Source organism: Botryllus schlosseri, chromosome 3, assembly GCF_051294905.1.
Source record: "Botryllus schlosseri isolate E-star chromosome 3, Bs_hap1, whole genome shotgun sequence".
Taxonomy (NCBI): domain Eukaryota; kingdom Metazoa; phylum Chordata; class Ascidiacea; order Stolidobranchia; family Styelidae; genus Botryllus; species Botryllus schlosseri.
This window is the reverse complement of record NC_137238.1, coordinates 31,982,875-32,006,943: the sequence shown is the minus strand read 5'-3', so window position 1 is coordinate 32,006,943 and position 24,069 is coordinate 31,982,875. Positions and strand designations below refer to the sequence as shown.

Genomic DNA, 24,069 nt, shown 5'->3' with positions numbered 1-24,069 from the left:
TTTGGTCGGTGCATTCAGGTTTATTGTTAAGCTTAAGCAATCTGACCAGCGTTAACACGTGCTGACAATAATCTATTATTACCAAAGCTGTGTTCTTATATCATCTATCAATAGTTCTGTAGCCTACATCATTCAATAAGTGCACTATTATGCTGTCATTGCAGACGTTGGTGTATTTTACCTTGAACTTGTGATTCGAGCATGCATATATCCAACGCCCGATTGCGAACCTGGCAATGGTCTTGTTTTCAAACGGAATGTTATGAATCTATAGCGATAATGCTCGTCGCTTGTGCTAAACGATTGTCACGCACGCCGAACTCAATAAAATCTACATGTCGAAAAAAGATACGTCATGTATCAATAAACGGCGTAATTGTACAGTACATGCACAGTGCACAATGTATGAAGGTATCATTGCCCTTTATCAAAGAGTAGTGATTCTCAACCGGTGTGCTGATTAGAGAGACCATGGGTGCCGCGAGAAAATCACGTTGCCAACGAAATATCACAAAAAATTGGAATTCCAAAGTCGTCCTTGATCGCATAACAGGTTCAAAGCTTACTTAAAGATTGATGTCAGTGCTGTTGTATGAAGGAACCACCGTAGTAGGCCTTCACCATTCATCGAGTGATAGATATGCGATTGCTATGGCAACGTAAATACATGCAATTTTATGCTAAAATAAATAAACTTTTGGGTTGATTCGATCTAAATCGCTACGCTGTCCGCAAAACAATTTTTGAATTTGCAATATGCACAGTTCATGGATACGTAACGATGAATATCACTCCTAGTTAAAATTTAGTTTTTTGAAATGACTATATTTGAACTTCAAAGTATTTGTGTTCTTCAGAAAATGTTTCGGGTTTCGGAATGCAACCATCCGTATAACTTATTTGCGAACAGTTTGCATACTGCGGGATTGACCTAGATCGACTTCAACTCCCCAACGCGTAGTTTAGATAGCAATCGAATATCGATTGGTCGACTGATTACGTGTCGACCGTGACTGTATTTCGAACAAACTTGGCGTACCGAATGATAGTTACTGTCCGCTGGAATTCCGTTCTACCACACGCGATAATTCAATTCAACATATAATATTCCAATTGCCTTCTGCTTTTTCTAGATAAGGTCTTACGATGACTATTCACAAATCAAAATAATCAATGGTTGACCGGACGGCGGCTTTGATTCAATTTTATCAATGGCACGTTCTCGGAATTTGGATTGGGAAAAGTTACGAAAAAGAGTCTATACCAGGGGTTCTCAAAGGGTGGGCCATGGCCCACTGGTGGGCCACAGAGCATTTTGAGGTGGGCCACAAAGCTATTTAGAAAATTTTAGAATTAATGTAAGTTTAGTTATATTTGTTATGTTAAACGCTAGAAATATATTCATAAACTTTTCATCCGACTCTGAGGAGACGTAGTGGCACGTATGGAGTCAGCATGTACAATTCGAAAACGAGAGGGACAAACGGCGGCCTTTTCCACTGGCTATGACAACCTAGGGCTAACAGCAACTAAAGTAATTTCGAGTATATGATAACTGGAAGGTAATGCTGAAGTAATCAAGTATTCCGACAGGGTCATATGTCGTATTCCGTTGAAAGGGTGTGCAATAAACTCGGAATGAAGTGTAATTGATGTATTCCGGCAGATCGTAATATTGTAAGACAAAAATAGCCATAATTGAAAATTATTAGCAACTTCTGGTGAGGGTATACTGCACCACCGCTGCGAATCGTAATTGATGGGAGATTTCGCGGACTGCATTGGTCTTTGCAATCGCTTTAAAATGTCCGGCCTGGAAATCATTGAACATAATGTAAGAGTCACATGAATTGATTGTATCACTGGATTGAATATTATGACATCGCAACTTCTGTTGGCTCGGTACAAGACATTCAATGTAGGCTACATTGTACAGCATGCATATTAAAAAACTATTTCTCAACTTCTCTGTAGTACTAGCACCCCATTCATTAATGAATTGTTTGAAGCTGTCCCGGAATGATTATATTATTCCCTACAAAAAGCTTATAGGTGGGCTGTGCTATATGTCGGCAGTTGCGGAAAAATAATGAACAATATCGGCCTGGTGTAAATGCCCATATAGTCGACAAACACCATGAATACCACAAAAAAAAAACTTCTCCAGTCGGCGGACAGGACACAGGAAAATTTAGAACTTGACGGCCGGATTGCTGAATCGATACATTATTTGCCCATTTATCCACATATACAACAGTGTTGGGATGACTCGAGTCATGACTTGACTCGAGTCAGACTCGAGTCACCTTTTTCGTATGACTTGACTTGACTCGAGTCCCTTTGCTAAAATGACTTGACTTGACTTGACTCGGCGTATCAAAAATGTGGATTCACTCGTGACTCTAAGACAGCTAGTAAAATGCAATGACGTAATCATGCCTCATACGTCGCAACTTGACTTGAATTGCGACTTGACTCGTGACTTGACTTGACTTGACTCGACTTGACTCGAGTCACCTCCAGAAATCGGGTGACTTGACTTGACTCGAGTCACCTTCGAAAATTGATTGACTTGACTTGACTCGAGTCAAAATTTGCAATGACTCGAAATGACTCGTGACTCGAAGGTAGTGACTTGATCCCAACACTGATATACAAGGTGTAAATCGTATTTAATGAAAGTATTTTAATGATAGCAATGTCACTTCAAAGCCATTTCTCGCCGATAATGACGAAGACAATGTGGATTTGAGAACAGCATTATCATGCACTAGGCACCGCCATGTCTGCTTCTCTCTGATCCATCATCACACGGTGCAAGATTTCAACGCGTTCGATAAGCCCGGTACCCCAAATTTACCAATATATCAATTCATCAGGGTTGAGCAGGTGGCGGGATAGCGTCGTTGTTCAACTGTGTGGCCTATTTCATCTCGATATTGAATACATGCGGACCGCGGCTTCTACGACGTATGAAAATTGGCACGCGACCGCTTTGAGTTGGCGACCCCTGGCATAAGCGGTGTCTTACAAAAGCCTAGAAGTGTGCCGTGCTACAAGTCGGCGGCTGCGGAATCAAAAATATGAAATATCGGCCTGGTGTAAAATGACCATTGTAGTCGACAGACACCGTGATTGCCACAACGATAGTAGGGTTGAGTAGATCGTAAATGCCGATCATGCAAGTCTTCCCGCTTCGACGAACTTACGCGTAAGCTCCACTCTCGTATATTATAACATACAGTCACTAGAATTTGACGTAGTAAGCAAGTAGCGTGGAATCACGGCAGACTGTAGCCGCGGGTCACATTATCATACAAGACGGAAAACTGTCCGCGGGCCGGACAAAATCCCTTCGCGGGCCGTATGTTGCCACCCCTGCTCTAAGATGAGAGGTGGGCCGCGGCCAAGAAAGGGCTGAGAACCCCTATGGTCTCTACATTTGAATCATATGCTTTTATTGTAGCCCACTTTAATTATATTGCTCATTCGCTACAGTAATAGAACAGCCTATAAGCCTGATTCCTGCGAGGGTATAATAGCACGTAACTTTAGATTATGCTCTTTCTGGGTATTTAGTACTGAGGGGAAAACTTTTCTGTGCAACTTATATATTTGGGGTAAAACACCTGCCGGCAGATATCGCATGGCTACATATTCATTTATTGCCAAACAGAATAGAACAAAGGTAACGTTAGTAGGCATATACACGAAATTCCCTTATCACAATATATGTCACGTCTGCTTGCGTGATACGCGTTGCGTGTAAGTGGTATGGCGAATATTGTGCAGTTATATAGAACAACCGGAACACTGTGCATCAATGATCATTGATCACGGTTGATTAGAAATATGAAATTTGGCAATGGGTACATGTGAGGGTTGTGCGTAACTTATTGTGGGGTGATCAGCGATAATGAGAAAAGTATAAATGATAAACGAACCGAGTGGCTCTCAATACCTATATAGCTATAACAATGAATGCACATTGCACGTACGTATACAATTTGGATTAAAATGTTGTACTCGATTAATACCGCGGTATAAGTCCTAGATAGGTTCTGGTTTAGTGTGTCATGGGTTTATATTCACACCCGTATATCAGGAGTACTACACTGGTGGAAATACACACGGTTTTCGCAAAGAGTGCCCGGACTTTCTACGTTTAGGCTACTTCGTGTCACAATCATAGTTGGGTCAACACCGTACCAACGCACATGCGCTCGTCACAATGACGCTCCAAATCCCATAAATCCTCAATTAAGTTAACTTTTTTCAATTTGACTGACCTCAGCATCTACTGTTGGAATTGAGTTAAATTTGGTGTGCAACGTTTTTAGGTAACCGGACGATTTGACAACTAAGCCGATGAAATTCGAAAAAATGGGTTTTTGGAACACCCCTACTGCGCACCTTACAACACTTTTAAGCGGTTAAAGAATCGATATCGGGGTCGGATATACACGGTGTTTGCAGGAAACTAACTCTTCCTAAATCTTGGTATTGCGGGGAAGCCCAAAATCATTTTCTAAACGCCTTGGTCTTGGCCGTGTCTGGGCCATTGCACGTGAAGGCAATAATTATATCCGCTAATTCTTCATCCATGGAATGCTATGATCATCGCCGAAGCCGCATCAGCGACTGAGAAATATTGATGTTGGGCACAGGAGAAAGCGTATTTTGAACAACAACGACAATATTTTCAAATTGAAATCAATTTCAGAATTTTAAAATGCTTTACTGAGCGTTCTTCCGATATCTCAAATCATGCAGCCCGTGAGCCGCGTGTTGGTGACCCCTGACCTTTCATTACATTCTGACTACCTCTGCGGGCGACACGCTGACCGGCAACAACAGGAGCTTGCTTACATTGGAGTACATGTTTCAATTAAGAGCGGTGGAACAGCTAGCGCTGACTGCTTCATGAATGAATTGATTTCCTTAAAAATACATTTTGATTTTGATCAAGATAAGAGATCAAAATTGATCACATGTCTGATCTGGTTATCAGAGATTAAACCCAGATAATCCACCTCTCTCTCCTATTGACCCCATACTTGACCTAACTCTAAAAACTGTTTATACTACTCGAGCTCCAAAGCTCCCCAATCAAATTATAACGTTGTCAACGGCGGTAGGCAAATTAAAGTGATACGGGGCTAATATTGAAAGGAGCTGAAGCGTTACTTAGTTCCGTTCCGCAGCGTTCCAGTAGCATACGTTTCCGAATCACTATGCATTCCGTTCTAAGAGGTATGCAAACTTTTAAACATTCGAGTCAAATTTAAGGGGCGCGGTTAAGCAGTGGGCCCGCACATAAGCTTTCCAGTAGTTTCAACCTCCAGTACCTCAATGTAAAGTGGTAAATGCGATGCCAGAATCATCATTAGACTTGCACATTAGACTTGCATTGCGTGAAGCGCGAAAACGTTTTCAGGTTATTGACTAAATTTTGTCAAATATATTCACGTGCGAAATATTATTCTAGTGTTTTGTCCACTGTACCACGACCTCAGCTAAGACAGATCGGACTCTATAGAAGGCAAATTAGAATGCCATTCTGCGGGCCACGCAATTTTCATATTCGTTTCAAACGTTGTACACCTCTGTTCTTAATTTCTATCGTAAGTAGCGCAAACTACATGGTTGAAATTGCTATTTAGTTATTGGGCTACTGTCGAGATATTTGACAGATAACAATTTCGCATATACATGATTTTTTGATCGAAATATCACAAAGTCATTTTCACATGATAGTTTCGCCTCCGCTACCAACTAGAGACGTGTGTGATTTCAGTTTCTATCAATGAAAGAACTGATATTTATATTTGGGGAATTGTTCGCGCTTATTTGGACACTTGATTTGTAAAAACCCAAGGCTGACTGCTTAGCGTTGCTGTGAGATGCGTGTGACTCTAAAACTGTGGCTCGTGCATCCTTATATCAGCGAATGGCAAAATTATACCAACGAAGAGGTATGCGTGCAGTGTCCTATCTGATGCTAAGTGCAAGTGTCAATATTCAATGGCACGCGTCTCAAAAATTCTTAAAATCAGTTTCGTCTGGTGCGTGTGAACCATGCCAATCCCCTTGACCTGCGTCACGTATCATCGGCAGGGAATTATTGTTTCGTCTGTAGCGCATTCGTGGGATATTAAGTAGCCAGCTATAGTAACGCGTGAGTTGACTGGAATGTATGGTAACACTCGATAAATTGACGCAAGATGCGACATTACCCCCGTCTTATTTGCGTGAAAAATTACAACGAATTATTTTGTTACAGTAGTCTAGGGTCACGTAGCATATGAATTAACCCCATCGTAACCCAGGTTATGAATATTTCAAATAATTTAAAATATTCCTAGCGATAGGAGTGTACGGATAGGCATGGACCTAATTTTACACAGCAGAATACTCACGATATTGACCTGAATTTCAATGTTGATCACGGGAATTTACTGATAATTTAATTGTGAGATTTTGTTTTGAAATTTTGTCTCTGGAAAATGACATGACAGAGCCCTTTCCCAAAATTAACTATTATTCATTCAGAGTGAAATCTGTCAGGAAAATCATCATAATGTAAATATTAATGCTCTCATAACCGTCAGAGCTACGGTACAACAACTTATTGTAGGCCATATTTTGTGCGCTCAATGCGGCCCCAGTTATTGTATCATTTACGATGAAATTCCGTTATGGAGTTTTACTAAATCGTATAAGGTGATGTCACATTTGTGTTCAGAATTAGTTGATTCCTACTTGCGTCCCGCAACAATACGTCGATATGCAGTTGCAGAGCCTACAGACGTCGCGTTCTGGTGCTGCTGAAGTTAATTAACAATGATCAGACTGAGGCGTTTAGCCTGTTCTAACGATCAAATAATAGTAACGCTGCATGAGCTCGTCACAAAGACTGCATCGTCAATTCCATTAAAGAGCTTTCATGCACGACATATCCGTTCTACCTTCGGGAAGTCCTTACATTCATACCGGCGCATAGTCACGTGACAAATGCTATGTAGGGGAATTTAGCATGCTACAAGGTTAGAATGTCAGAATATCACACGCTCGTTTGAGGATAAACACTAGATTTACGATATGTGATACCGACCGCCGACTGTTTCTCCTTTACATTGAAGTACAGGAGGTCCAATGTTAAGTGAGCAATAACCGAAAAATTCGGTTTCGTTTTTGCCAGCGTCTCTCGAAACCAACGTCGTCCGAAATCGTTTGTTATTACCTAAGTCACATGGATGTCTGTCATTCCGTTAACAAATTATTCATTCTTAACATATATTGTATTACGATATGATAAACTGATTGGATCCATGGATACTACTGCTAAACATTTGCACAAAACTAATTGTCACCGCAGTCAATCCTTCCCAGCATAACATTACCGCTTTGGCTGTTCCAGGGCAGCGAGTATATAGCTGAATCAACGAGCCGCTTTCTGTAGCCGCTTTCTGTAAGAAAATTTGCGTAGAAGGCCCGAATCACAGTCGGGAGGAAAAATTAACAACAGAACATTCAAATCGAAAAAAAAAAGAATTGACCTACAGACTTTAACTATGTGATCTGGGGTGAATCGTAAGTAATACAGTATACTGTTTTTGTGATCGTTGTCCAAGGTATTTGCGGTGTTATAAGCTTGTTCCAGAATGGTTCCCGTATACAATGTGCTTCATTTGCTTGTTTAGAAATGGAAGTCAGAGTTAGGCATATATACTCTATCGCAGTGCTTTTCAACCTTTTTGAGCTCCATTCGCACTTTTTTTGTAAAATAATTTCATTCGCACCAGTCAGCCGAAATTTAGTAAACGAAAAGAAAATGAAGAAACTTATCACTTTTGTATGCGAAGAGCTTCTTGGAGGTACAGAGCTTCATTATTTTGCATTCAGCGTATCGTATTATTGACTAATCAAGCACTAAAATAACTGCAATAGAAAAATCACAGATATCGCACTCCCGTTGTTCTCAAGAAGTTCGTTGCATTTCCGGGGGTATCGTGCAGTGATTTCCTTGGAAGCTTAAAGGGCGAACCCAAGAACAATATTCACTCGCAACCATCTCACTTTGCCACTAAATCTACATGTTACGTCATCGCGATGTGAATGTGTTTGCATTTAGAACGCACAAAATAGTGAAACTGCACTTGAATCGTAGCATCAATGTTGCGATTAGCACCTTTGGTTCATTTTTCTGACAACATTCGAAAAGATGCTTCGCGTATTAAGGTAAGTTAGATAGGGTTACCATACGTCCTCCTTTAGGAGGATTTGTCCTCTTTTATCGGGTTTTCGAAAAAAGTCCTCCGAGAACGACTAAATGTCCTCTTTTTTTGAGATTTTGTCCTATATTTTAGGAATTTTGGTCAAATTTATAGCAAAATTCGACTGAGATGCCGTAAATCAGCTCTGGCGGGTATCTCGGGAGCTGAGCGAAAGTTGACCGTTTTTTTGTTATTTCAGTCAACCGACTACGAAGTGGTAGAAATTTACCACTTTTTTAGGATTTTCCACCGATATTCTGTGTTTGAAAATTCTGAAATGGTGTCGTCCTTCCCCGATTCCAAAATATGTCAATCCTAATGTTAAACCATGGGCGGGCAACTTACGGCCGCGGGCCGGATCCGGCCCGCGGACAGTTTCCCGTTTTATATGATAATGTGGCTCGCTGCCCAAGTCTGCCGAGCTTCCTCACTACTGGCGTAACGTCAATAAGTATTTGTGACTGCATGTTATTATATACGTGTGTGCGCTGCTGGCGAGAGTGGAGCTTCCGCGTAAGTTTGTCAAAACGAGACTTGCAATATTGGCATTAACGATGTACTCAAACCCAATGAATTAATATATTAGTTAATTTTGGGTACCGGGCTTTACGAACGCCTTGAAATCTTGATTAAGGATTGTACCGTGTATTAAATGATCACAGAGAAGCAGACATGGCGGCGGCTGTATGACAATGCTGTTCTCAAATCCAGATTGTATTAGTCACTTATCGGCGAAAAATGGCTTCGAATTACCATTACTGTCATTAAAATACATTAATTAAATTTGATTTATTCTTTGCATATGAGGATAAATGGGCGAGTATTGTATCGATGCAGCGATCCGGCCCGACAAGTACTTAATTTTCCTATATCCGGCCCGCCGACTGCAGAAGTTGCCCGCCCCTGTTTTAGACGATTGGATGGTACAGTGGGCGTTAAAATCATGAATGCATTGCGATACAAACCCACACAATCCGAGTAATTGATGACTGTTGTTTATGGATAAGCTTAGGCTTCATTCACTTCTTATCTATGCAGTACAGAAATTAACATATCTATCAATAACAACGTTCGGCATCCTTGTGTTGTCAAAGCCAACACTTTCACCTTCTTGAATAATAATTAATTATTACTCAAATAAGATGCATGATTAACACACAGTTATATCGACCCGGGTAGCCAACTGCGGGATGGCTCTTCTTAGGTCAATCGTAAAATATTGGTAAACTGACTGAAATATTGCCAAATTATCTTTACTATCCCACATATCCTGATACATAAAGACTAATAAGGTTCAACAGTCTAATTAAGCTTAAATTAGGCTGCATAAAGAAATATCGTAAGACATAGGCCTTGGTGGATTTGATTTTGCTCTGCAGAGGGTGCTCACTGCTCACTGCTCAGTGCTCATCTGCTCAAGCTAAACCGGTAGAGTTCAGAGTATTACAGAGTTTGTAGTACAAAGGCGGTACGGACACGAACTTTTCCTATGGATCAGCAAGCTTAGTGGAATGACCAATATGTTATATATAGGCCTATGCCTTTACGATCTAGACTTGGCCTGAGATCATCAGTCCAAGAACAGGAAATCGTGTCTAAGCCTAAATTATGGAGTTCGCATTACAAACAGGCCATTGCACTAGTCAGTAAGTAAACTGCCCAGTGACTTAATAATTCAATGTGATGCAAGATACATATTCATTGCACGTAAGACAATAATGTGCTTACACTAATTTTATTTATAACAGCCTCTAATCCTTGGTTAGATACACGAGCAAACAACACTTGTTATTGATGTAATGTGCTAATTGTTATAGTCGTAGAACAGCTAAATTCTCCTGTTAACCAACATGAATGTGTGCCAAAATTTCAACATCTTGCATTCAAATATGCCAAATGTCAACACTGGCATCGGATACTATTACCTACATCTACATTCCTACAAGGTCCGTACTCCGTATACAATACATGGTGGATGTTTCCGAGCAAGTGAGCAACTGATACCGATTCAACTCCTTCGTTTTTCCATGCAGTGACGTAATCCTCTCGTGCGAAAATATTATCTCAAACTTTGCATTATACACGCATCGGGAGCGTTCCTCACTTGTGAACTAGTAAAGCCTAGCTAGCAACAAGTTTTTAGAATTGCTTCCAAACGACAAAATGTACGGGCTCACTGTACTCAATATCGCGTTTATTTGAATTATTCCACGTCAGAAAATGTGAGAAACATGGACAATTTTCATTCGCACTCATCCGGATTTTTCATTCGCACCACGCTTGCCGTTCGCACTCATCCGGATTTTTCATTCGCACCATTCGCACCGCGCTCGTCATTCGCACTGAAAATTTTTTCATTCGCACTAGTGCGAACCGTCACACAGGTTGAAAAGCACTGCTGTATAGTATAGTGTATACAGTCGTAGGGTTGTTCATATTTGGGAATTTTTTTGGAATGTTGTTTTGCGTAATTCCAAATGATAGTTTAGTGCATAAAAACACTTCTAAAAGCGATTTTGGTCATTTTCATCGCGATCTTCCTTGCCCGCAAAGCCCTCAAAGATCAACGGGCCAATTCTCCTTACTACCGACGATTCACCATTCCTGGTTTGTAGCTTTTGAGAAGTTTGCGGTAGAAAACGGCTGAGTAGACCTGGGAAATATCAGGTTGAATTATCTTTTTGATGATTGAACATACTTTCATTCCTATGCATTCCAAATGTGTTTCACCTTCCCGTATTTGGCATAGGTAGCCGCGTGGTAGGCCTATGTATGAACGAATACAGGCATTTTCAGCTTGTTTTAACTCAGTAAATGTTAATCAAAGACATATTGTGTATGAATGTAATTTTATCTTTATAGTAGCTATATTAGTAGCTATAGTAGCTAGTAGCTATATTCACCTAATCCGCATAAGGTTTTCAGTATTTAATGCGTCTGAAGGAATGTTGACCCTCCCCCCACCTCTGAACACAAAAACTCAGGCCTGTACTGTCCAAGGCGTTGTCACAGTAGCGAATACGACCAGAACACCTTGTGCAAATGTCAAAAGCTCACGACACTAGGCTTCTTCTCAAAAGATCATGACAGTTAAGTCTACATGAGGGTCCTGATCCTCAACTACCTATGCATTCTGTAAGAAAACGTCCACGGTGTTCTTACGGAAACAGAAACAATAATCTCAATACATATTGGTCATTGTCGTCACCCACTATGGTATGTGTTTACAACTGAATTCACAAAAAAAAACAAAACAAATATCTGGCACAGACAATGTTTCTGAAACTTGATGAATTTATTGTAAGGAAATTTGCCTTATCAGACTTGAAAATCAGAATAAGGCAAAACACAAATCCGGACATAGTAGGCCGACCATTTACGTGACTTGAGACAATTGTGAAGGATGAAAAGACAGTTATTATCATTGAAGCACATTGAAAATTGGTTAAGCGTAAAACAAAAAGTGGATAACAACAGGCTCTAGTCTCAGGTAGGCTTACAGGATTTCATTGTGGGTTTATTGAAGTTGTCATACTTCTGATGGTGTAGCTCAACAACTTGCAGCAGACTTTTCTTTTGGCGCTCATCATTAGGGCTGGGCAAAATCGAGTAACTGGGTGATTCGATTCTGAATCACGTAAAATGCTTCGAGTCGAGTCGAGTATTCGAGTATCACTCATTATGACGTCATGACCTAGTGTACTATGTCAAAGTTCAAATATGTACCTTTTATGCCACCACGAAGAACATAATGCTTCTTATCCGTGACATTCAAGATACTTTGGTATTTTTTTCTACCATCCCGATTTCATTGCACTTCTTGGCAATGTTGTGGGATGATCATGACTTTGGAAATGTGTTATTTCCAGTAGGCCTAACTTTCCTAACTTTGTACTATGTCTCGTATGCTGCGATACGGCCAATCAAGGTTTTAAGGCTTCCTCATTGGAAAATAGTATCAAAACTATAACTCTCGTTAGTAAATTAACTTTCAGTTGCGAGGAGCGTATAATTTTAGTACTCGAAAAAATCGTCCTTTACTACTCGACTCGAATCATTAAAATTAATACTCGATTCAGATTCGAGTACTCGAATCATTGTGCCCAGCCCTACTCATCATCTGTGATGATCGAAGCAAAAGTCGGTGTTGAGTTTAACTCCTCGTTCAGCAGCGTCATTAACGACTTTGACACTACTTACAAAATGGCATATTAGTCATTGTCGTCACCCACTATGGTATGTGCTTACAACTATGCATTGAGATTATTGTTTCTGTTTCCGTAAGAACACCGAGGACGTTTTCTGACAGAAGGCATTGTTAGTTGAGGATCAGGACCCCCATTTAGACTCAACTACCAGGATCTTTTGAGAAGAAGCCTAGTATCGTGAGCTTTTGACATTTGCACAATGTACCTAGGTATTTTGGCCGTATTCGCTACTGTGACAACGTCTTGGACAGTACAGGCCTGAGTTTTTGTGTTCGGAGGTGGGGGGGGGGGGGGGGGGTCAACTTTCCTTCAGACGCATTAAATACTGCAAACCTGATGCGCATTAGGAGAATTGGAGCTACTATAAAGATGAAATTACATTCATATACAATATGTCTTTGATTAACATTTACTGAGTTGAAACAAGCTGAAAATGCCTGTATTCGTTCATACATAGGCCTACCACGCGGCTATCTATGCCAAATACGGAAAGGTGAAACACATTTGGAATGTATAGGAATGTAAGTATGTTCAATCGTCAAAAAGATGATTCAACCTGATATTTCCCAGCTCTACCCAGCCGTTTTCTACCGCAAACTTCACTAAAGCTACAAATCAGGAATGGTGAATCGTCGGTAGTAAGGAGAATTGGCCCGTGGGTCTTTGGGGGCTTTGCGCGCAAGGAAGATCGCGATGAAAATGACCAAAATCGCTTTTAGAAGTATATTTTATGCACTAAACTATCATTTGCAATTACGCAAAACAAGATTTCAAAAAAATGTCCAAATCTGAACAACCCTAATAAGCAATGCTTTGCTAGTGTGACGTCATTTTGACGGTCAATGTGTTACACCTTTTTAAAATCCGCTAGTGGGCGCTGAAGAGTGTCCAGAATTTGCTTCACAAAATATGGTAACCCTTGCCTATATATTTAATTTGATCGTTTATGATTCACACTGAGCAGATAATGGGGCGCCTAGGATGGTATGCCTATAAAGTAGGCTACAAGCAGTCAAATGTCAAATGATAAGTTCACCGAATGTGCAAACATCTACGATACGAACGTGCAGGTACCCAACGCCACAATTCCAAAATTATGACTTATTTTGACATGTCAAAAAGAATCGCCCTACTTATAAGCAATTCGAATGCCCCATCTGGCTGGATGTTCAAGTTTCACCTGGCTCATGAAATTAACAGCATATGCCATATTACGAATATAAATATGTTATTCCTAATATTTTGTGTAGTTTGTAATATTTTGGCAAGGCAGTCCAATAGCAAGTTGATTTTATTCGTAATTTGTGACATATGCTATGATCCCATTCAGTAAATCGGTCTGCCAACTACCCCTTCCGTAACTATAATATTGAAATTGTTCTGTGCTTTGTCTCTGAGAAGTAGGTCAAAATACATGTAAATTTCGCATGTATTAGAGAGGTTTGCCGGTAATAAGTTGGTATTTCCTTTTAGGCCAAGCATGGATCAAAGAACCATGAATATAATTAGGATCTGACAAGAAGAGCAAAGAAAAGAAAGCTTGATACTACCAACACTGTCACCACCAGGAAACAGAGAAAGCTAACATATCTGGAATAGGAAAGCTTCCCAGGACAAATTCGAAAAATATTTAATGCGTCCGATTGCGGAAGGTGTCCTACCATTCAGTTTTGTGGATCTTGTATACCGTTGAATGATCAAAAAATTGCTTTCGATTCCTCTGGCCTAAGACGAGGCTCAAGATCAATCCAAAAATCTTGCAGTACAGCAAGCATATTTTGCATATAGTTCTCCTGTTGCCCTACCTCGCCCAGACATTGCTTCATTGATCATTTGCTACCATTGTTTAATTTTTTTCTATTTTCCTTTCTTAACTAAACATTTTTTACAGCCAGACTGTTCAGAGTCAAGTGTAGCCTACCTGTTTGATGCTGGTGTGATCAGACTAGATGACCTTCTCGGTCTTATCGATCATTCCTATCTAATACCGAATACTGTGCACGCATATTTTCTGTATCACCATCACTGCCATTTGTTATGTATTTTGGTTCGATGAAAATAAAGAGTCTCTATCTATCTTTCCGATATCACGGTGTGGCCATGCTTGTAATCCTCAGCCATAATTCTATTAGGATCCGAATCTACGTTATCTTCACCCACCAAAGTAAAATTCTTTGAATTAACACCATTGCGGCCAATACCAGAAGCCTTTGCAGACTTCTTCCTGTTTCTACCAGGAGTCATTATGAAAACCAGAGTATACCAATTTACTGTCACCTCTGCTCGATAGGCAAAGACTTGCTAGTGTGACGTCATATTGACATTCAGTGTGTCATAGCTCATTATAAAATCCGCAAGTGGGCGCTAAAGAGTGTACGGAATTTGCTTCGCAAAAATATGGTAATAGATCCTTCGGCGATTGCATTTATTGCTATTGCACAATAATAATTATATTCAAGTTGTTATAGAAATAAAATGCCCAATCGCCGAATAATCCATCGGTGTTACAGCTGCTAAGCGTATGCTACGACTACTAAATACTCGCTACATTGTATTGGCGATAATAACAAGGATACAATATACCCAGGATGACACATTATGTCACTAACTATACACCAAGAGGGCAATGCAATGCCAATGGTTGCCATGCCGACCTGCTTCGATATCTACAGATATGCAACACAAGCTAGGACCTTTTGGTATATTGTCATTCCCCATACCAGACATATGGTTTGTTGCGTCCGTGGTTGTACCAAGTCACGGCGTTCCGGGTCACAAAAGTCCTTCTCTAATTGTAAGGTTTGACGCGACTCAACTAGAGTCACACATTAAGCCATTTACATGGCCGTTTGGGTCAGCTTCGAAGCTGACTCGTCAATCCGACTCTCTCGTTTTTGAAAAAGAGAAAAAGGCAGACGGCTTCAATCCGTCTTGAGCTCAATCCGTTCCGCAGAGTCGCTTGGAGCGACGACTTGAACAGTACCGGTAATTGAAAACGAAACCCGTCTACAGCAACATCCCAACATTTCATGTTCGTATTTCACGAAACCAGCACGTATTCCAACTAGGTGAATATGAAAGCTCTATCAGTACATGATACTGCTTTTTATAATATGCACGTGGTCTTATTTGTCCAGCGTCAGAACTTATGAAGCGAGTACAGCCAACAATATAACTTGCCCAACTCACTATCAGAAAGAATATATACACGATGTATTTGGTCATTCTAGAATTGTGTTGAAGTATTTGTGGATATCTGAACTGCCGTAGCATATTCTCGAGGTGAATCCCAAAGTGCCGTGTATCACTCGAGCTGCGATAAACATGACCATGTAAACTCGATCACTTTGGCAAGCCGTCTCATGACGTCACTCCAAGACGACTTGATTCAAGACGACTTGACCATGTAAATGGGCTTTGAGTCCGAGTAATTCTACGAATGGTAGTGTGACGCAATAGTCGATCCTCCACTGCGTGGTAACTTTTGAAAGTGATGTAATAGGGAAGTTTGATCAGTAGTTTCAGGCTCCTGGAGTAGTTTCCGAGCGAATTTCAAGTTCTTAAACTCTAAAAAAGACACTTGGCCGGTAAATATTGTCGAATATTCGTAATCACAAATGCCATCGCGTTTGAGACCACTGGTTTAAATCAACCAAATGTAGTAGTGCAAATGTTTATTTCGAGTCTATTGATTTACTTTCGACTGCTATTGGAACGTTTTATACAATAAACACAAAATAATAAAAGTAGTACTTTTATGTGGGTCATGAGTAAAATATGTTGGGTGCCTAATCCAAAAATTGGACGTGATAAAGAAAAATGGAAGTTTTTAATTCAGCGCCCAAAATCTAGTCGAAATGAATGTCTGATCAAAAGTAAACAAAATCGTGTTTACTGGTGTAATCACCACTTAGGCCTACCGCTCACGACTGATGAGTTCGGCATTTTTGACAAAATTTTGACTCAAAAACACTTATTTTTTACCTCATGTATGTAAATTAGGTATTTTCGTACATAATGTTATAATTGTTACTACTTATCTTCTGTCCTTATGAAGTAGTTTGGCCTTGAAAAAAAGCTTATATCTCAACGAAATCCGGACACACGAATAATTCTGGTAGTCATAACACGCATTATGATGGAAATAATTAAAATCTGTTGTAGTGCAACGAAAGATACTTCCCTATATTCCCGGGTGGAAAGTGTCTGTCCTTACTAAACAGCTTGCCAAGTATGGATAAAGTTGTTAGTTGGCTGGCCACACTTACGTTGTTCGTACACTGCTGATGACACACCCTATTGCTTCATTCTGACATTGTTGTCTACAATCACAATTGCGCTTGTTGCGCATCATGCTTCGGTTAGAATATTGCGGTACGTTGAGCATAACACCATGTCAAGCTATTTCTTTCATTTGACCGTTTATGATCCGCAATGAGCTGACAATGGGCCGTCCACAGCAGTAGTCATATAAACTAGACTACTACACGCTGTAAAATGTCAAGTGATAAGTTGACCAACTGTGAAAACATCTACGATATAAACGAAATGCAGGTTTTAAAAACAATTTTGACAATCTTCCGACCTAACGCTATACAATTTTGACAGGTAATAAAAATCGCCCTCCTGAGGAGGCATTGCCTCCACTGAGTGCACAATTGCGCATCTTCGCAAAACATCCATCACACACCTAACTGGAGGCCACTGAAGGGTCGGGCTACAGTAGTACTGCACCATCACTGCAAGTTTAATGAAGATCAGAGTAGCCGTGGAGGTATAACAAAACCTTAATAACTAAAAACGAAAAGAAGGGATATAACATCCTGGAAGTTAACAATAAAACCCTTTAATCTCGTTGGTACTCTTTTCTTTCACCATCCTCCACTGACGCATGGTGCTAAAAATACGTGGGTGTCCCGAGTTCTGATTACCAGTCCCTAATTCATCCTACACTTGCACTTATGCACACGTATTAGCATCAAGTTTAATGCAGCCGACAAAGAAGAACTAAAATGAATCATATGGTCCAGCTGCAGTGTAAAGGCGGAAAGCGTTACAGTGTTAATAAAAGAATACTTGGGAAATGTGCACAAGCAAATGGACCCATCATCATGAAAGAACTAATAGAACTTTGAATGAACAAGTATAGGAAAATTTTTTATCTAAAAATGAAGGTAATCGTTAAACAACGGTTGAAGAGTGCAGTTGATTAAGTGTCTAAAATATGAGAGAGATATAAAAAACTTGAAATAATCCAGCTAGATTATGGTTGGCTTCTTTGAATGCATCAATTGTGTACGAGTATTCCATTGAAACATGACGAGCTAAAACGCTTTTGAAGCTGATCGCTGAAACTGATTGAAGGGGGAAAGAATCGATTGCAAATCATTGTTAATAAAAGGCAATGTATGTAACTTTATCTCTCGTGGCACGATTCCTCATTGCAGGATATCATCAAGGCGTCCCCTGAAAGAGACAATCGCACTTGAAATACATTAAGAGAGATCAGGAATGTATTAGAAATGGCATTAGATAGTCACCATACTATATCAATGCATGCTAGGCAAGGTATTTGCAAATGATGGCTATCCACCGAACAGCTGGTACAACCGTTGCTGATGAGCACCGTCAAAACAGAACTGTATTATATCGAAGCAGTCGGAAGCGTCTAAATTTAAGCCGCAACCTTTATAACTCTCCTCCCAATCCATTACTTCCAGCTACTTGATTACTTTCGAGACGTTTTCTACTGCTGCTTGAAGCTGTTCTGGCATTTAGCCATGATGAAACTTGAATATGGGGTGGGTTTTAATCAAGATAGAAATTTGGGCTAGGAAAAAATTACAGACATGACAAATTTGGTGGTGGGGGCAACCTTTATCTAGGACAAAAACTCTAGGAAGGGGCAAAATAGTTATCAGGTTGAAAATTTGGGAGAAGTTGAAATTTTACCGATGATATGATGAAAATTTGGGAGAGGAAAAAAATTTACACAGATATAAATTTGGATTCGAAATTTATCAATGTTAATTTGGAGTGAAAAAAGTTATATTACGGATAATTGGTAGAGGTAAAAGGTCCTTGGGAAAACCACTGTATCACCGCACTCACCGCATAGATCCGCCAGTGGACATATCATTGTACCGCATCCTGGCTTCGAACGGCACCTCTGCGGCAGCGAAATGGTGAGATTTTCTCTTTTTCATCAGATAAACAACAATCGCGACTATGCCTGCGACAAGCGCCAAAAGTCCAATCGTCAATCCGGCAATAGCCCCGCCATCTGTGAAATTATTGCCGTTTTGAAACACCACTTTCCACAACAGGATGGTTGTCCGCCTTTGAGCATGGAGCAATTTCGTCTGTGACTTTACAGCTCCAATGTTAACCCTAAAACCTAGCCACTAAATTATTCCTTACACAAACTACAATACTAACACAACCGTAAGCCTAACCATATTATGTAAATCGGGGTTTTAGAGTAAACAGAGAATTAGTATCGCATTTCCATATCAATGCTGTCATTTTCACTTCATGATACGGACGAATGCCTATGCTGTCGAAAATTTACACCTCCCGGGATACCTTTCGCATAGCTCGATTTGCAGCTTTTGACAGTTATTATATGCCAACGGATCACGATCATTTTCACAACTCTTACTTACTTGAGTAGATTTAAAGCCAGTCAATTCTACTTTTACTTCAAGTAGTTTTAAGCTGCTTTCAAAATGTCTACTTCTACTCGTACTTGAGTAGATTTTTGCGTCGCTACTCCTACTTCTACTTGAGTAGCTTTGTTGACGAATTTTACCACCTCCGCAAATATTACAAAATACACTACTGCATACTATTTGTGGAGAATTGTCAGCACCACTCCAACATGATCAATACCCAAACCAGTATTCAGCTTCAAATATATTCAACTTACTTCTATCCGCACATCTAACCCCTTGGTAGAAAGCCACACATTCGCAAGTAGGGTTCTGACTTCCCCGTTGGCGTACGCAAGTGGCCCCGTTGGTACAGTAATCGTCGCCGTTGAGAAAACATTGATCTTCGCAGCTGGAATACAAAATACATTGTAGCCTATAAGCTAGGGTGGTGGTCGGGAGCCTATGTCTTGGCTCTTTTGGGTATAGGATATGGCTCTGCAACTAATTTTAATTTGGTTATTATTTAATTAATATTGCAGCAGCTGGTGAATTTTCAAAACGACCAGAATAATTTATCACGTGGCAGCATATACATATCTAATAGAGGTTCAATACAGCGAGGTATCAAGGGTTAGGAGCTCGTATCCCCCTTTTCAAAATCCTTAAATTTATGCCGCTGTCGTGCTGGCGACTAACATCACTCGCGAATTCGATGTAGCCTACCCGACGTCGCACGCCTCGAAACCGATCAAAGATAATAGAATCACGGCGACGCCTGTATGACCATCCAGTTTTCAAATACACATTTTCTTCTCGATCTACACTAAGAAATGAATTGCTTCGGAAGTGTCATTCACAATTTAGAAATTCAAATTAAAAAACAACGCCATAGCTATCCATGTTCTTGATTGATAAGTATAGCATTATTATATCGCCGTTAAAATGCATAGGTGTGTGGCGCAACGATTTGCTAGCCGAATGCTGCGGAAGTCGATCAATATTTAGATATTCGGAATCAGTGCGACAATTACATTCGATTAATATCAGCGATTATAAATTCTAAGCTGTTTACGACGAGTTGACCTATCAATGGTGAGGCTTGGCCCGCCTGTGCCTCATCTGAGTCTTACCTCTCCTTTCGCGCTCTATTTCCGAACAATATATTTGAATATTCCTTGATTTTGGGAGTAAAAATGTTTAAAATCTAGTCATTCATAAACATTGATAAAAAGTACCAATGAATCATTCAAGGTTTTATATTTTATAGGCTACTGCTGTAGTGACCAATGACCATGTTTAGCTCCCTTCGCCTACTCATGTGAGAAATGCGAATGCAGAGAAAATATTGTCCACACTACGAATCCCATGTATTAGTGCTACCAATGCGTCACAAATTTTCAATTGTGACTTAGTAATTGATTGACATTTCTGGTTCTTCGGGAGTTGCAATTGAAAATAGTTGGTAAATGCGGCTCTTCGGTCGAAAAGGGTTCCCGACCCCTGATTTAGGGGTTTCGACCTGTCAGCCATAAAATTTCAACGATTCGTCATATCCAAGTCTAATCCACGAAAACAAAAGATATGTTGTACAGCACATATTGTATTGTAAGATATAAATTGGTACAGCAATAATCTACTTCATGATTTTGAATTAACTTCCTTCCCCCCATCAGCAAACCTTCAGCTGAACACATATTCCGAGCAGAAGCAAGCTTAACAACCACATTAAACGTAGATCTAATAACTTATTATTATACTCGTATCGTGCCAATTGTTTGTTGTATTTAAAAGATTTTATCATTCCCATACCAGGTTACATTGTAAGCCGGTTTTTATTTAAAATGACATTTCCTAGATATTTCAAAAAGTTGAAAAATAGGGGGTCTTTTATAGTTCCAAAGTTCCGAAAGAGGCGCAGCCGGACCCGGAGCTACTTGAATTCAATTCCGCGAGTTAGTAATAATTGAAGTAAACAAAATATACGCGAATTCTCCAAATGAGCACAAGTGCTTTGTCACTGACCAACTACGATCAATCGTCCCTACTTACTTCGTTCCTGGAATCGATGGTGACAAGTCCCTGAATCCACTTCGACACTGGCATGTGAACCCCGGGTCAGTGTTTGTGCAATCGGCGGACTCATCACAATTGTCACTGTCATCGCACTCGTTCACATCTGTGAGAATCAATTGAATCAGTGACATTGAAAGATATTACTGCCTCGCGGCGAGTTTGCGAACATATGAACACAGAGCACGCATTACTTTAGCATGCGACACTGGCTCATGGCATATATATTACCTTGCATGCGGCATTTGAGCATGTGACATATGAAACATGCACATGTGACATATGTGCATGCGGAATTTGAGCATGTGACATATGTGCATGCGGAATTTGAGCATGTGACATATGAAACATGCATATGTGACATATGTACATGCGGAATTTGAGCATGTGACATATGAAACATGCACATGTGACATATGTGCATGCGGAATTTGAGCATGTGACATATGAAACATGCACATGTGACATATGTGCATGCGGAATTTGAGCATGTGACATATGAAACATGCACATGTGACATATGTGCATGCGGAATTTGAGCATGTGACATATGAAACATGTACATGTGACATATGTGCTTGGGTCACTGTAGCATGTGACACTTAAAGAATGTAGAAGTCTTTCTACATTCTTTGGTGACACCTAAGCATGCAGCATTGGTGCATGTGACACTTCAGCAAGCAACATCAGCGCATTTCAAATATGAGTATGCAAGACTTTAGCATGCAATACTAGTGCATTCAATATATGAGAGTGTGACCATTAAGAAGAGAGGTCTCAAACATGTTGTGACAACATTTTGTGCTGCCCGCGTCGGAATTAAGTGCAAAAACATTTTTTAAATACTTGAAAATATGATTTTCTTTGTGATAGGCGTGAATTTCTACACATTTGATCACATTTTCATGATGAGTGTTGAATGTCATTCTGCAAGGTCCCGTCGAATAAGGCTTACTTGCCTACATGGAAAAACATAGAATACTCCTATTTTTGATTCTACGGCCCAAGTCGCTATCAAAGACTAACAGATTGGCCATCAAGCGAATTTTACACCCCTGATTTAGAGTGGAACACTTGCTTATGTACCATGTAAGCACTCGATACTTTACCTTGCCATACTGACGCATGTGACACTCGGGCGTGTAACATACGAGCATGTGATAATTACGCGTGTGATACTTGCGCATGTGACACTAGTGTAAAGTTAGAATTATAGTTAACTTAGATTGTGGCGATGGTTATGGTTGAAAAGTCACATAGCGAAATGCCGAGCAGCCGTATTGACGACGTACCCGAGACAATGACTCCCTGAACAGACTGCGCTTGCACTTCGGGAACTTCTCCGCTAACAATAGCGCTGCTAAACTTCCTGGCGACTTGGGTGGAATTGTCGGTAGCGTTGCGTGGTAATTGCAGTAAGCCAGACCCTATGATACTACCGCAGGCGAATTTCATTTCCGCGATTCCAAACACAGGAACTCGAGTGTAGTTACTGAGAGCTAATACCTGCAAATAGAAAATATATAGTTAACTGACGGTGCGAAATCGATTAATATTACATAGAGGCCAAGTTACAATTTTAAATATATATAGTCATGGTTAGAACATCGCTCTCGCAGAAAAACTTATGTATAGCGTCTTGCAATGGAATGAAAAAGTAGTTGAAAACATTCCTGGATTGCGACACAGTCACGGGCAGGGTTGTGAAAAATCGAGTACCTGGACCGTGAATCGAGTATTGAGCTTCGAGGCAATTATCCTGATGTCGTGTCAGTATGGATGTGGGAAGTTCAAATATGTACCTTTTATGTAACCGCAAAGAATATATATTGCAAGTTCTATCCCTCATCAAGGTAAATAGGTATTCTCCGACAAAGCCGTATAGCGAACCCGTACTGCGTATAGGCTACTTGAAGCAATAACGAGAACGCGGGTGTGTTACTCGGCTCAGAATCTCGTCTTTTTGCAACTGCCGTTTGCTCACGAACACAATACGGAAAACAGACAACACCACAAGTCTACGCGGTTATAATATTATGTTTATACGACGCAATAAACTCACAACGGCGATGCTCATGCTCACGGACACATGTAAAGGAATCCAGACGATCCATAAAGCTCCGGTACAATACAAGTAAACTGCAACGAAACCTCACGCAAAACCTACGCACAACCTCCAGCTTAAACCCGAACCACCAGCTGCATTGTCATTTACAGGCAAGTATACGGACTACCAACGGGGCAACATCACTCCCAAGAGGCTCGTGTAGCATCGTCAGTGACCAGGTCGTGCCACAGCCATTCTCTCCGCGCAGAGATTCCGATCGGTACATACAACTCAAACCGGCAAATACAACACCAACTTCTACTACTTCACGCCCGAACTGCCTAATACTGCAACTACTGCTGCTCCCGACTATTCATACTTCACGCTACCAAACATAGCGACATACTCGCTCACATCCATCTTCAGCCACGCTTTCAGCCAACTTTCTACCTAACAATCTCAACACGCGGTCTTGAACGATACCACGTGTAACATAAATTCCAAACGGCGAATACCGAACATTCTGGAAACTTCGGGTTTCCACACCTACTTCATTGCAATTTGTGACCATGCGGTGGGTTGATCACGACTTCACAGGCATGTCGTTTCCACTACATGTTTCGTATGCTGTGATACAACCAATTGAGGCTTCAAGGCCTCCACAGTGGAAATACTAATGAAACTATAAATTTTAGTGACAAAGTAACTGTTAATTGCATTCAGCATATAATTTCATTGCTCGAAAAAAATCCTCTTTCACTACTCGACTCGAATCATTAGAATCAATACTCGATTAAGATTAGAGGGCTCGAATC

General features: G+C 40.4%; 1 protein-coding gene across 2 annotated transcripts in view; it reads right to left on the bottom strand.

Moving 5' to 3' along the window:
• Positions 1 to 17,456: 17,456 nt before the first annotated feature.
• The window catches only part of LOC145435013 (uncharacterized), an 85,936-nt gene continuing 79,323 nt past the window's right edge, over positions 17,457 to 24,069 (bottom strand). For both annotated transcript variants that reach the window (XM_080312270.1, XM_080312271.1), the window contains exons 49-53: positions 22,500 to 22,713; positions 21,187 to 21,313; positions 19,413 to 19,546; positions 18,596 to 18,767; positions 17,457 to 17,950 (exon numbers count right to left, since the gene is read on the bottom strand). In XM_080312270.1, coding sequence (XP_080168396.1) covers positions 17,923 to 17,950; positions 18,596 to 18,767; positions 19,413 to 19,546; positions 21,187 to 21,313; positions 22,500 to 22,713 — 675 coding nt within the window. In that variant the 3' untranslated portion in view covers positions 17,457 to 17,922. The remainder of the gene's footprint in view (positions 17,951 to 18,595; positions 18,768 to 19,412; positions 19,547 to 21,186; positions 21,314 to 22,499; positions 22,714 to 24,069) is intronic.